This window comes from Oryzias latipes, chromosome 6 (genome assembly GCF_053564925.1).
Source record: "Oryzias latipes strain Hd-rR chromosome 6, Olatipes_Hd-rR_3.1".
NCBI lineage: Eukaryota > Metazoa > Chordata > Actinopteri > Beloniformes > Adrianichthyidae > Oryzias > Oryzias latipes.
In genome coordinates this window covers 34,275,704-34,290,202 of record NC_136242.1, presented here as the reverse complement: position 1 = coordinate 34,290,202, position 14,499 = coordinate 34,275,704, and the positions used below count along the sequence as shown (strand labels likewise).

At 49.9% G+C, this 14,499-nt stretch overlaps 1 protein-coding gene across 6 annotated transcripts in view; it reads right to left on the bottom strand.

Moving 5' to 3' along the window:
- abcc8 (ATP-binding cassette, sub-family C (CFTR/MRP), member 8) overlaps nucleotides 1-14,499 on the bottom strand; it is a 52,214-nt gene that overhangs the window by 11,672 nt on the left and 26,043 nt on the right. For 4 of the 6 annotated variants that reach the window (XM_023956135.2, XM_023956136.2, XM_078949108.1 and 1 more), the window contains 9 exons: nucleotides 11,585-11,841; nucleotides 8,428-8,460; nucleotides 7,322-7,363; nucleotides 7,102-7,200; nucleotides 5,785-5,869; nucleotides 5,603-5,683; nucleotides 4,856-4,993; nucleotides 4,633-4,758; nucleotides 4,458-4,554 (listed from right to left, as the gene is read on the bottom strand). In XM_023956135.2, the coding sequence (XP_023811903.1) occupies nucleotides 4,458-4,554; nucleotides 4,633-4,758; nucleotides 4,856-4,993; nucleotides 5,603-5,683; nucleotides 5,785-5,869; nucleotides 7,102-7,200; nucleotides 7,322-7,363; nucleotides 8,428-8,460; nucleotides 11,585-11,841 (958 nt within the window). The remainder of the gene's footprint in view (nucleotides 1-4,457; nucleotides 4,555-4,632; nucleotides 4,759-4,855; nucleotides 4,994-5,602; nucleotides 5,684-5,784; nucleotides 5,870-7,101; nucleotides 7,201-7,321; nucleotides 7,364-8,427; nucleotides 8,461-11,584; nucleotides 11,842-14,499) is intronic. The other 2 variants (XM_023956138.2, XM_023956139.2) reach the window with 1 other exon arrangement.

Sequence of the window (14,499 nt, the reverse complement as noted above, 5' to 3'; positions counted from 1 at the left end):
GAGGAGGAGGCGTCTAAACGAGGAGGAGACGTCTAAACGAGGAGAAGGCGTCTACACGAGGAGGCGTCCAAACGAGGAGGAAGATTCTTAACGAGGAGGAGGAGTGTAAACGAGGAGGAGGAGTCTAAACGAGGAGGCGTCCAAACGAGAAGGAGGAGTCTAAACGAAGTGGCGTCTAAACGAGGAGGAGGCGTCTTAACGAGGAGGAGGAGTATAAACAAGGAGGAGGTGTCTAAACGAGGAAGAGGCGTCTAAACGAGGAGGAGGATTCTAAACGAGGAGGCGTCCAAACGAGGAGGAGGACTCTAACCAAAGAGGAGGAGTCTAAACGAGGAGGAGACGTCTAAACGAGGAGGAGGCGTCTAAACGAGGAGGAGGCGTCTAAACGAGGAGGAGGCGTCTAAACGAGGAGAAGGCGTCTAAACGAGGAGGAGGCGTCTAAACGAGGAGGAGGCGTCCAAACGAGGAGGAGGCATCTTAACGAGGAGGAGGAGTATAAACAAGGAGGAGGAGGCGTCTAAACGAGGAGGAGGCTTCTAAACGAGGAGGCGTCCAAACGAGGAGGAAGACTCTAACCAAAGAGGAGGCGTCTAAACTAGGAAGAGACGTCTAAACGAAGAGGAGGCGTCTAAACGAGGAGGAGGCGTCTAAACGAGAAGGAGGCGTCTAAACGAGGAGAAGGCGTCTACACGAGGAGGTGTCCAAACGAGGAGGAAGATTCTTAACGAGGAGGAGGAGTGTAAACGAGGAGGAGGCGTCTAAACGTCGAGGAGGTATCTAAAAGAGGAGGCACCTAAACGAGGAGGAGGTGTCTAAACGAGGAGGAGGAGTCTAAACGAGGAGGCGTCCAAACGAGAAGGAGGAGTCTAAACGAGGTGGCGTCTAAACGAGGAGGAGGCGTCTTAACGAGGAGGAGGAGTATAAACAAGGAGGAGGCGTCTAAACGAGGAAGAGGCGTCTAAACGAGGAGGAGGAGTCTAAACGAGGAGGCGTCCAAACGAGGATGAGGACACTTACCAAAGAGGAGGCGTCTAGACGAGGAGGAGGCGTCTAAACGAGGAGGAGGCGTCTAAACGAGGAGGAGGCATCTAAACGAGGAGAAGGCGTCTACACGAGGAGGCGTCCAAAGGAGGAGGAGGATTCTTAACGAGGAGGAGTGTAAACGAGGAGGTGTCTAAACGAGGAGGAGGTATCTAAAAGAGGAGGCGCCTAAACGAGGAGGAGGTGTCTAAACGAGGAGGAGGCGTCTAAAAGAGGATGTGGCAACTAAACGAGGAGGAGGCGTCTAAACGAGGAGGAGGCGTTTAACGAGGAGGAGGCGTCTTAACGAGGAGGAGGAGAATAAACAAGGAGGAGGCGTCTAAACGAGGAAGAGGCGTCTAAACGAGGAGGAGGAGTCTAAACGAGGAGGCGTCCAAACGAGGAGGAGGACACTTACCAAAGAGGAGGCGTCTAAACGAGGAGGAGGATTCTTAACGAGGAGGAGGCGTCTAAACGAGGAGGAGGTATCTAAAAGAGGAGGCGCCTAAACGAGGAGGAGGTGTCCAAACGAGGAAGAGGCTTCTAAAAGAAGATGAGGCGTCTAAACGAGGAGGAGGCGTCTAAACGAGGAGGCGCATAAACGACAAGGAGGCGTCTAAATTAGGAGGCATCTAAACCATGAGGGATCTAAAAGAGAAGGCGCCTAAACGAGGTTGAGGCGTCTAAATGAGGAGGAGGCGTCCAAACGAGGAGGAGGCGCCTAAACGAGGAGGAGGCGTCTAAATGAGGAGGAGGAGTCTAAACGAGGAGGAGGAGTCTAAACGAGGAGGAGGCGCCTAAAGGAGGAGGAGGCGCCTAAATGAGGAGGAGGCGTCTTAACGAGGAGGAGGCGCCTAAAAGAGGAGGAGGCGTCTAAATGAGGAGGAGGAGTCTAAACGAGGAGGAGGCGCCTAAACGAGGAGGAGGAGTCTAAACGAGGAGGAGGCGCCTAAACGAGGAGGAGGCGTCTAAATGAGGAGGAGGAGTCTAAACGAGGAGGAGGCGCCTAAACGAGGAGGAGGCGTTTAACGAGGAGGAGGCGTTTAACGAGGAGGAGGCGTCTTAACGGGGAGGAGGAGTATAAACGAGGAGGAGGCGTCTAAACGAGGAGGAGGCGTCTAAACGAGGAGAAGGCGTCTACAAGAGGAGGCGTCCAAACGAGGAGGAGGATTCTTAACGAGGAGGAGTGTAAACGAGGAGGAGGCGTCTAAACGAGGAGGAGGTATCTAAAAGAGTAGGCGCCTAAACGAGGAGGAGGTGTCCAAACGAGGAGGAGGCGTCTAAAAGAGGATGAGGCGTCTAAACGAGGAGGAGGCGTCTAAACGAGGAGGAGGCGTTTAACGAGGAGGAGGCGTTTAACGAGGAGGAGGCGTTTAACGAGGAGGAGGCGTCTTAACGAGGAGGAGGAGTATAAACAAGGAGGAGGCGTCTAAACGAGGAAGAGGCGTCTAAACGAGGTGGAGGAGTCTAAACGAGGAGGCGTCCAAACGAGGAGGAGGACACTTACCAAAGAGGAGGCGTCTAAACGAGGAGGAGGCGTCTAAACGAGGAGGAGGCGTTTAAACGAGGAGAAGGCGTCTACACGAGGAGGCGTCCAAACGAGGAGGAGGATTCTTAACGAAGAGGAGTGTAAACGAGGAGGAGGCGCATAAACGACAAGGAGGCGTCTAAATTAGGAGGCATCTAAACCATGAGGCATCTAAAAGAGGAGGCGCCTAAACGAGGTGGAGGCGTCTAAATGAGGAGGAGGAGTCTAAACGAGGAGGAGGCGCCTAAACGAGGAGGAGGCGTCTAAATGAGGAGGAGGAGTCTAAACGAGGAGGTGCCTAAACAAGGAGGAGGAGTCTAAACGAGGAGGAGGCGCCTAAACGAGGAGGAGGCGCCTAAACGAGGAGGAGGCGTCTAAACGAGGAGGAGGCGCCTAAACGAGGAGGAGGCGTCTAAATGAGGAGGAGGAGTCTAAACAAGGAGGAGGCGCCTAAACGAGGAGGAGGAGTCTAAGCGAGGAGGAGGCAATTAAATGAGGAAGAGGAGTCTAAACGAGGAGGTGCCTAAACGAGGAGGAGGAGTCTAAACGAGGAGGAGGCGCCTAAACGAGGAGGAGGCGCCTAAATGAGGAGGAGGCGCCTAAACGAGGAGGAGGCGTCTAAACGAGGAGGAGGCGCCTAAACGAGGAGGAGGAGTCTAAACGAGGAGGAGGCGCCTAAACGAGGAGGAGGCGTCTAAATGAGGAGGAGGAGTCTAAACGAGGAGGAGGCGCCTTAACGAGGAGGAGGCGTCTAAATGAGGAGGAGGAGTCTAAACGAGGAGGAGGCGCCTAAACGAGGAGGAGGCGTTTAACGAGGAGGAGGCGTTTAACGAGGAGGAGGCGTCTTAACGAGGAGGAGGAGTATAAACGAGGAGAAGGCGTCTACACGAGGAGGCGTCCAAACGAGGAGGAGGATTCTTAACGAGGAGGAGTGTAAACGAGGAGGAGGCGTCTAAACGAGGAGGAGGTATCTAAAAGAGGAGGCGCCTAAACGAGGAGGAGGTGTCCAAACAAGGAGGAGGCTTCTAAAAGAGGATGAGGCGTCTAAACGAGGAGGAGGCGTCTAAACGAGGAGGAGGCCTTAAACGAGGAGGAGGCGTTTAACGAGGAGGAGGCGTCTAAACGAGTAGGCACATAAACGACAAGGAGGCGTCTAAATTAGGAGGCATCTAAACCATGAGGCATCTAAAAGAGGAGGCGCCTAAACGAGGAGGAGGCGTCTAAATGAGGAGGAGGAGTCTAAACGAGGAGGAGGTGCCTAAACGAGGAGGAGGCGTCTAAATGAGGAGGAGGAGTCAAAACGAGGAGGTGCCTAAACGAGGAGGAGGAGTCTAAACGAGGAGGAGGCGCCTAAACGAGGAGGAGGCGCCTAAACGAGGAGGAGGCGTCTAAACGAGGAGGAGGCGCCTAAACGAGGAGGAGGCGTCTAAATGAGGAGGAGGAGTCTTTAGAGGAGGAGGCGTCTAAACGAGGAGGAGGCGCCTAAACAAGGAGGAGGCGCCTAAACGAGGAGGAGGCGTCTAAATAAGGAGGAGGAGTCTAAACGAGGAGGAGGCGTCTAAACGAGGAGGAGGAGTCTAAACGAGGAGGAGGCGTTAAACGAGGAGGAGGCGCCTAAACGAGGAGGAGGCGTCTAAATGAGGAGGAGGAGTCTAAACGAGGAGAGTCTGTGATGGAGGCTCTCACGTCTACGTTTTTCTTCAGCGTTGGTCTCTTTTATAGCGTGCGTTCTGACCACACCTGTTGGATGGCACCTGTCGTCGCACAACTCCACCCCAAAGAGCCGGCAACACGAGAGAGACGACACAACAGATCAAGAGGGCAGCCGGGAGAGTTTAAAGAAAGGAAGCACCGCCGTGGAGCCGCTGCTCAGGTCAGCAGATGCTCCACCGGCCTCTTCCTCACTCACCTTCCTCGTCTTCCTCCGTCTTGGCAGCCTCTCTGGAGTACATGGCCCTCCGCAGGTTTTTCCTCTCCAGATCCGTCATGGTCTCCGTCACGGTCTCCTGAAAAACAAACCCTCAGGTGATGTGAGTCTGCGGCAGAGCGGGACCGTCCCAAACGTCTCAGGAAGCTGGTCTCACCGTCTGAAACTCCTGGTCCTGCCTGTGCATCAGCGTCTTCCACTGCTCGAAGAGCTCGGGTTCAGACTTCTGGATGTCCTTCAGAGTCCCCTCCGTCTGGATGGTTCCCTCTTTCATGGCGATAATCTGCCACATAAAACGAAGGTGAGAGAATGCAGGACTGCGTCGAGAGGCTCCGCAGCCGCAGCTGCAGCCGCAGCCGCAGCGTCCATCCGAGTCTCACCCAGTCTGCATGCGGCAGGTACTGCAGTTTGTGTGTGACCAGCACCACCGTCCTCTTCTCCTCCCTGAGCATCTTCAGGATGCCGTCCTGCATCAGATGGTCACTCAGGTGGATGTCCAGAGCAGAAAACGGGTCATCCTGGAAGAAAGAAATATTCATCCGTATTCACCAGAAAACACTAAAAACATTTTATTTAGAGAAAAACATCCTTTTTCTGCAGCATCTCTGGATCAATGTATCTAATGTAAATCTGAAATACATCATTAGATATTCAAAGAAAAGGAAAAGGAAATGATGACATTTCAATTCACAAATGACATTTGCTTTAAAATGTATTTAACATTTATATAATGTTTTAGAGTTTTTACAAATATTTTAACGAAAATGAAAAAATGAAATTTTACAAAGCAGTTTATTTGATTTTATTTCCTCATGAATCCACTGAATTTCACTGAAAGCCAAAATGAAAAAAAAAAGTTTACATTAAAAATGTCCTGTTGACATGAAGTCTATGCGTCTTTGCATGGCTTCAGTGGATTTGTAGTTTTCTCTCCGGAAAATATCCAAAGGGATTCTGGGAAACACTTCCTGAAAATGTGTTTGTTTTCTTTTGAAGGAATTCCTGTCTTTTATTGTGAAGCAAACCCCACCAGGTTGTGTACATTAAAGAGCATTGATTCTTCACGTAAAGACATAAAGTGACACTTTAGCGTCATCATAATCCTGCAAACATGAAGGATGAGTTACCAGAAACACCACGTTGGTCTGCTGGTACAGCGCTCTGGCCACGCTGATCCTCTGCTTCTGTCCTCCTGACAGGATGATGCCCTGCAGCAGAGACACGAGGAAACCATCAGGAAGACGCCAGCACGGCCCGGGACGGCCCGGGACGGCCCGGGACACCCGGCTTCATGCAGTGTGACACTGACCCGCTCCCCGACCTCCGTCTGGTCCCCCTGTGGAAGGATGTCGATGTCGGGCTGCAGGGAGCAGGCCTCGATCACAGCGTTGTACCTGCAGACACAAGCAGGTGGAGATCACTGATGGTCGACCGCCACGCGCGCCGTTACAGCGCCGCACGCTGCCAACACGGCCAGGACGGTTCCATCGCAGGAAAAGTTTGGGAAAAGGGGTTAAGGGGACAGAGTGGACGCCTTCAGCTACAAAAACGGTGTCCAGGTGACCTAAAAGCTGCTGTGCTCTGCAGCTCTACAAAATAAAAGCACACATGATAAAAGGATCATTTGATCTTAATCTGGTAGTCAGGCTAGTTTAAACCTGCTTCCTGGAAAACCCCCCAGATCAGCTGTAGGTCCACAGACCTGCGTCCACATCAACATTTGTTCTGGTTCCATTTTCCATCATTCACGTTTATTAGGTTGAAATTTAACGAGGATTTTCTCTGCAGAGTCTTCCTCGTTTTGAAGATTTCACCCTTTTTTATTTATTAACACTTTAAAAGGATTCAGTTACAAAGCAGCAATCTCAAACATGAAGAAAACAAACAAACAAACAAACAGACCCACAAATAAACAAATCCTGGCATTCTGGTTTAACTTCCTACTATCATCAAAAGTCCTCTGGATTTTTTACTTTCATTAAATGAAGTGACGTCAGCAGAAGAAAATCAGATTTGCCTCTGGAGAAAACAACAACTTGTAACCCTTGTTCTATCCTAGGCACTTTAACATTGGGAGTTGGGTCATCTAGACCCACTAGACAGTGCTCTGAACCTTTTTTCTTCAATGATTTGTTATCTTCACTGGTGTCCATAGATTACATGAAATCTTTCCACCTTTATCCACCTTTGTCATGGTAGGGAGAACACGTCAATGGAAGGGGGGGGGGGGGGGGGGGGGGTCATCTGGACCCCATAGGATAGCACAAGGGTTAAGTCAAATGTGTTTTTTTTGTTTGTTTGTTTTAGGAAGCAGCCAAAAACACAAAAAAGATTCAAATGAAAGAAAAGGTTTTAATGAACAATAAGAACTAAATCAAACGACTTTTCACCTGAAATGACTCCAAATGTTGTTTTGTGTCTAAACAGAAAATTTGGAGCAAAAATCCTCCAAAGACTGGAGACAGAAATGTGTTCATAAAACAAACTATTGATTCTAACCAATCAAAAACTGAACACAGTTGTTTTCCTGAAAACCAAACGGCTCCTTTGCATTTTTAAATGAATTTCTTTGCTTTGTTTGTTTTGGAACAACAGGAAGTTTGGTTCACTTGAAAACTTTGCGTACCTGGACTTTATCATGGGCATCTCAAAGGTCACGTTCTCCACGATGGTGGCGTTCAGCAGCCAGGGCTTCTGGGAAGCGTAGGCCACCGGCCCCCTCTTCCTGCGGGGGGGTTAAACCACAGACAACAGATGGAGCCGGGAGACGACGTGTGGATGTTTGTGCGCTCAGCAGGGGGTCAGAGGTGATGCGTCTCCATGGAGACGGCCATGCCTGAACTCACCTGACAGTCCCGTCACCTGCCGCATCTCTGTCGGGGGTGGGGCTGCGGGGAAAAGAACACGTCACGCCAGAAGCACAAGCAACAGAAAAACAGACCCCCCCCCCATCCTAAAAATAACACTGGCTCTTGGGTCGCTCCTCAGCATCACGCTGCCCTCTAACCAGCTGACGGTCAGGGCAGGGGGGTGAGGGGTGGGGGGGCTGGAGTCCCGCTCATCCTTGGCATGTGTGGCCTCGGTAACTGTACACTGAGACAGACTGTACGGTCCAGAGGCCACACAAACGGGTCACGGCGCTCCTCACCAGGACATCTTCCACATATCATTAGCGTGTTTCTCAGGCCACGCGTGTCACATGAAACTCCAACCATCAGGGGAAACAAAACCCTTTTATGCCACGTCTTTTTCAGCTTCTTTAGCTCCACTCAACATTTTCCCTGAAGGAATAAAAACATTTAATTGATCCGTGCTTTTATTTTGAAAGTTTGCTTTTATTTTGTAGCTGCACGCTGGCCTGAAGGTTCTGTAGACGTGTGGTTTTACACCGGTAACTCCATCCCTGTCAGACGTGGGAACGTCAGAGAACAAAATAACTGTTCCAGCCGTAAATAGAACAAAGCGAAAATGTTCCGTCAGTAAAACTACGGAACACCAAAAGGGTCAAAATGTTTGGTTTGGCATCTGAGCTGAAAGCTTCAGGTTACAGACGCTCAGATAAAAATAATCTGCTGCTGCAGAACCACATCAGAGGTTCACATCCGTCACAAAGATTCACGGCTGAGAAACGGAATTCTGAGGTAAAAATAAGAATTCCTTCATTTCCTAAAATGTAAATAAAGTTAAAAAGAAGCTGAAGGCAATGTTCATCATTAATATTCAAAGCAGTGACATAAAATGAAAAATTCTGAAAGTTCAGCGCCGCGTTCGACCCGTAAATGCCAGAATGTTCTAGTGAGCCGATGGTTCACATCACCCCCCCCCCCCCCCCCCCAGGCCAGGTCTGACTCAGTCCAGAGTCTTCCTCACATGACGTGAGGAAGAGGAAGCGCTTCAGCTCTTGTCATGAGTCACATGTGTGGGTCTGGGTGTCTGTGGATTCACGTCTCACCTTTCATCTCCATGACACTCAGGACTCGGCAGGCTGGAAAAAAAACATTTAACTTCATGAATGAGTCCATAGAGAAACAGAACATGGCTTTGCACATGCTCAGTAGAGGCTGCAGAGTATTTTGAGATTTCTGCGTCTAGACATGGAGGCTTCAGCATCACATCTGAGCTACCAACAGCTTTCCTGCAGCTCCATGAGCAAAGTACCGACCCTACAGACACTTTGACATCTTCCATTATCACCTCTAGAAGATTAAAAACCCAGAAGAGACGGACCAGAGCTCTAAAGAGGAATCATTAACGGGACAAGCAGAAAAAACGGTATGAGTCTGCTTCTTCCTGTTCGGTCACAGAGTTGCTGGAGCCTATCCCAGCTACTGTAACCTGGAGGCGGGATTTACCCACTGGCTCTCACACCTGACAGATAGCTGAGAAGATTTACTAAACAGCTTCTAAAGCACGTTTCTGGGCTGCAGGAGGAAGCTGGAGGAAACCCACACGTGAACCAGGAGAACATGCAAACTCCACACAGAAAGGACACAGCTGGGATTTGAACCTTCAACCCGTTAGGCGAGAGGGCGAACCACTACACCACCATGCAACCCAACAATAAAAACCTTTAGTTGACAGAAAATAAAACATAAACATAGAGAAAAACAGATGAAAGGGTTAAACTATTACGAGATGAATAATGTTTTTTGGTTTATTTGCTTGGACCTTCTTGAGAAAACAAACTAAAGAAAAACGTTTTGAGTTAAAGAAGGTCGCGGGGAGAAGCTGATGCAGAGCAGGTGAAGGTCCATCTGCACACACAGGATGTGCACGTAGGCTGCATAGCTCCATATGTTCATATTTGAAGCTGTTTGCAGACACGACTGCCGAGGATTTTTACTGTTTCTGTTGGAGCAGATCTCCTGAGAACCTCCTGCTGGAGGAGCGTCCAGCTCTGTGAAGAGCTGCACCGATGGTTTGCTCCGGCGGCGCTTGTTAGTGCTTTACGGCTCATTCAGCTGCAAACTGAAGGAGGTCATGAATCGGCCCTGAGAGGGAGGCGTCCTGACGGCGTGCAGAGCCTGGGCTCCTGTTGTGTTTAGTTGCTTCCAGGCCAAACGTGGTGCAGAAAGTGGAGCGCGCTCAGATCCATTGTGCCGTCTCATCAGCTTTTGTCACGTGACGCCGCTGCCTCTGCATCACCGCCATCCTTTCAGGCATTTGAGCGTAAGTGGATGAAGTGGCTCTGGCTGAAACACCGGGAGAGACGGGGGATCGCTGCAGCGATGCTGACAGCAGATTTCAACCTGTCTTTGTTTCCCAACAGTTCTAAATCCTGATGAAAAATGTCGCTGTCGTTTTAGAACCGCAGGAAGAGGAAATGTTTCTGAGCTTCACGGACAGAAATGATCAAATGAACAGTAAAGGGTGGTTAAATATGAAGCGTGCATTTCCTGCAGCATAGCTGCCTGTTTCCTCTGCAGAGCGTCTGCTGCAGAGGACTTTGATCGAGTCCGGAGGGAAAGCTGCCTGCTGGTCTCCTGTCCGGAGACTTTCTTATCTTCAGGCTTTTCGCTTCACTGATGCTGCACAGTAAAAGCTGCCTTTCAGTCAACAATCCAGAAAAAGGAAGCCCCCCTCCCCCCCGGCCTTTCCTGATGGGCTGCTCCACCAGGTCTTCTGAGGATCCACAGTGACGCGTCGCCGTGTTCAGACTGCCTTTGCGGAGATGCATCCCAGATGCGTTTGGTGTCATTTTGGTGGAAACAAAGCAGACGATGACAAATGCAGATCAGAGAGTAAACAGCTGAGGAAGAGTAACTGAGGAAGCAGCTCGTGAAAAGAAATAATAAAAGGCTTTGCACAGCAGTGCTTGTGTTGCGGTGGCTGCGCAGACGCTGCAGCTCAGTGGCGTCTGAGCAGACAGCTGACACTGCAATCAGCTGCTGAATTCCAATCAATCAGAGTTCCAAATAAGGGTCAGATCATTTCTCTGAAATGTTCAATACCCTGACAGGAAAAACAGAAAAATCCCACGGTCATCAAAGTATTCCCAGCCTTCCCAGGCGCTCTCTTTCCCTCTGCGCCTCCCTGCTCTCTGGCTCTGGGGGCCTCGCGGCGGTCCGGCTGGCCCTGGCCTGGGTGGCGGTCTTGGTCGCCCGGGGGGCGGTTGTTCCCTGCCTGTTCCCGTGTGGCGTTGGGGGAATTCCGGCTGCCGCTGCTGCTGCGGCGGGGGTATGGGTGTGGGGGTGGCTGGGCGCTCCTCCTCCTTCTTTTCACATTCCACCATCCATTTTAGAAGAACATAAACACTCACCTGAGCACAGGTGTTAGCTCACCTTTGCACTAATAGTTTGCATGATTGAATGAATGAAAGATTTCACACTAGTTGGTTTAAGGCATAGGTATGCGTTCGTGAACACTATCTGTTTTGTGTGCATGTTGACATGTGGACATTTTTGCGGCTAGCAGGTGTGTTGATAATATTTGAGTGTGTGTGAACAGGCCCCGCCCTTTTTGTACTACATTTGAACCGTACCGTAACGATAAACAACCAGTAAACCTGTCTGCTCTATGCTGCTTCATGGTCTTACCCCCCTTCCCCTCCTATTATCACCCTCCTACCCCCCCCTCTCTCTAACGTCCCTCTCTCTTCTTCCCCTCTTTCCTTTTCCGTCCGGTCCAACACCAAAGATTTTCAAACATGATTGAAATTAATAAATTTTGGCCTCAATTACAAAAGGGGTTTATTCCGACATACCTTTGGTTTGTCTGAAGATGAATAACCCCTCTTGTTAAAATAAAATATGTCCAACACAAGAGGCCCTCAGCTCTCATCTGTTTGCCTAGCTGTTGGACAGGACAAGTTATAAAAAAAAAAAAAATAAAAAAAAATAAAAAAAAAAAGTATTCCCAGCCTTTCCACTGCGTGGAAGGATCCTAGGAAAGGATCTGCAGCGCAGCATGTGACGCTGCTGCAGTGAAGCCGCACAGGAACAAAGAAAGATAACCCCGCCCCAAACCAATTACAAACGATTTGACACAGGTCAGGGCAGACAGGGTGGGGAGGGGGGACAAACACACACATGAGCAGAGGGGCTCAAACACCTGAGCGTGGAGGAAAAACGCACATTTCCAACAGAGAGGAAGTAAAGCAGGACACCCACCTGTTCCACATCACCGTCCCGGACACCCTCTGCATCTCCCCCAGAGCCGCCAGCAGCAGAGAGGACTTTCCACAGCCCACCTGCCCCACGATCATGGTCAGCTTACCTGTGTGTGTGCGGGGGGGCAGCAGCAGCACAATGAATCCAACAAACACAAACACATCTCTGACTCTGCTGCACTCACCGAAGGGAACCTTGATGTCCACATTGCATAGAGTGGCAGGTCCGTCCGTCCAGGTGAAATAACCAGCAGTTATCTAACGACAGAAAGCAGGGGGGCGGGGTCACGTCTTGTTTTTTGTGACACACATTCATTAACAACATCTGCAGAAACAGAGCTGATGGGAAATCATCCAAGCAGAAACTCTCCACAGCTGCAGGGGAAAATGCGACGGCTACAAAGCTCAGAAGATCAGAAACCAGCTTCTCTTCAGACACGAACTCATCGAAGTTTCATCTCTGATGTGAACTTTAGATGTGAGTCAAAGTCAGGGACTATTTTGTTTTGTGCTTAAAATGTCATGATTTTTATTCAGGAACATCTTACTGCATTCTGCTCCATCCTGCTGCATCCTAATGCATCCTAATGCATCCTAATGCATCCTACTGCATTCTGCTCCATCCTAATGCATCCTGGTGCATCCTGCTGCATCCTAATGCATCCTAATGCATCCTAATGCATCCTACTGCATTCTGCTCCATCCTAATGCATCCTAATGCATCCTACTGCATTCTGCTCCATCCTAATGCATCCTAATGCATCCTAATGCATCCTACTGCATTCTGCTCCATCCTGCTGCATCCTAATGCATCCTACTGCATTCTGCTCCATCCTAATGCATCCTAATGCATCCTACTGCATTCTGCTCCATCCTGCTGCATCCTAATGCATCCCTAATGCATCCTACTGCATTCTGCTCCATCCTGCTGCATCCTAATGCATCCTGCTGCATCCCTAATGCATCCTACTGCATTCTGCTCCATCCTGCTGCATCCTAATGCATCCTAATGCATCCTACTGCATTCTGCTCCATCCTGCTGCATCCTAATGCATCCTACTGCATTCTGCTCCATCCTAATGCATCCTAATGCATCCTACTGCATTCTGCTCCATCCTGCTGCATCCTAATGCATCCTACTGCATTCTGCTCCATCCTGCTGCATCCTAATGCATCCTAATGCATCCTACTGCATTCTGCTCCATCCTGCTGCATCCTAATGCATCCTGCTGCATCCCTAATGCATCCTAATGCATCCTACTGCATTCTGCTCCATCCTGCTGCATCCTAATGCATCCTAATGCATCCTACTACATTCTGCTCCATCCTAATGCATCCTAATGCATCCTACTGCATTCTGCTCCATCCTAATGCATCCTAATGCATCCTACTGCATTCTGCTCCATCCTGCTGCATCCTAATGCATCCCTAATGCATCCTACTGCATTCTGCTCCATCCTAATGCATCCCTAATGCATCCTACTGCATTCTGCTCCATCCTGCTGCATCCTAATGCATCCTGCTGCATCCCTAATGCATCCTACTGCATTCTACTCCATCCTGCTGCATCCCTAATGCATCCTGGTGCATCCTGCTGCATCCTACTGCATTCTGCTCCATCCTGCTGCATTCTGCTCCATCCTGCTGCATCCTAATGCATCCTAATGCATCCTACTGCATTCTGCTCCATCCTGCTGCATCCCTAATGCATCCTGGTGCATCCTGCTGCATCCTAATGCATCCCTAATGCATCCTACTGCATTCTGCTCCATCCTGCTGCATCCCTAATGCATCCTGGTGCATCCTGCTGCATCCTGCTGCATCCCTAATGCATCTTGGTGCATCCTGCTGCATCCTAATGCATCCCTAATGCATCCTACTGCATTCTGCTCCATCCTGCTGCATCCCTAATGCATCCTGGTGCATCCTGCTGCATCCCTAATGCATCCTAATGCATCCTGCTGCATCCTAATGCATCCTGGTGCATTCTGCTGCATCCTGCTGCATCCCTAATGCATCCTACTGCATTCTGCTCCATCCTGCTGCATCCTAATGCATCCTAATGCATCCTACTGCATTCTGCTCCATCCTGCTGCATCCTAATGCATCCTACTGCATTCTGCTCCATCCTAATGCATCCTAATGCATCCTACTGCATTCTGCTCCATCCTGCTGCATCCTAATGCATCCCTAATGCATCCTACTGCATTCTGCTCCATCCTGCTGCATCCTAATGCATCCTGCTGCATCCCTAATGCATCCTACTGCATTCTGCTCCATCCTGCTGCATCCTAATGCATCCTAATGCATCCTACTGCATTCTGCTCCATCCTGCTGCATCCTAATGCATCCTACTGCATTCTGCTCCATCCTAATGCATCCTAATGCATCCTACTGCATTCTGCTCCATCCTGCTGCATCCTAATGCATCCTACTGCATTCTGCTCCATCCTGCTGCATCCTAATGCATCCTAATGCATCCTACTGCATTCTGCTCCATCCTGCTGCATCCTAATGCATCCTGCTGCATCCCTAATGCATCCTAATGCATCCTACTGCATTCTGCTCCATCCTGCTGCATCCTAATGCATCCTAATGCATCCTACTACATTCTGCTCCATCCTAATGCATCCTAATGCATCCTACTGCATTCTGCTCCATCCTAATGCATCCTAATGCATCCTACTGCATTCTGCTCCATCCTGCTGCATCCTAATGCATCCCTAATGCATCCTACTGCATTCTGCTCCATCCTAATGCATCCCTAATGCATCCTACTGCATTCTGCTCCATCCTGCTGCATCCTAATGCATCCTGCTGCATCCCTAATGCATCCTACTGCATTCTACTCCATCCTGCTGCATCCCTAATGCATCCTGGTGCATCCTGCTGCATCCTACTGCATTCTGCTCCATC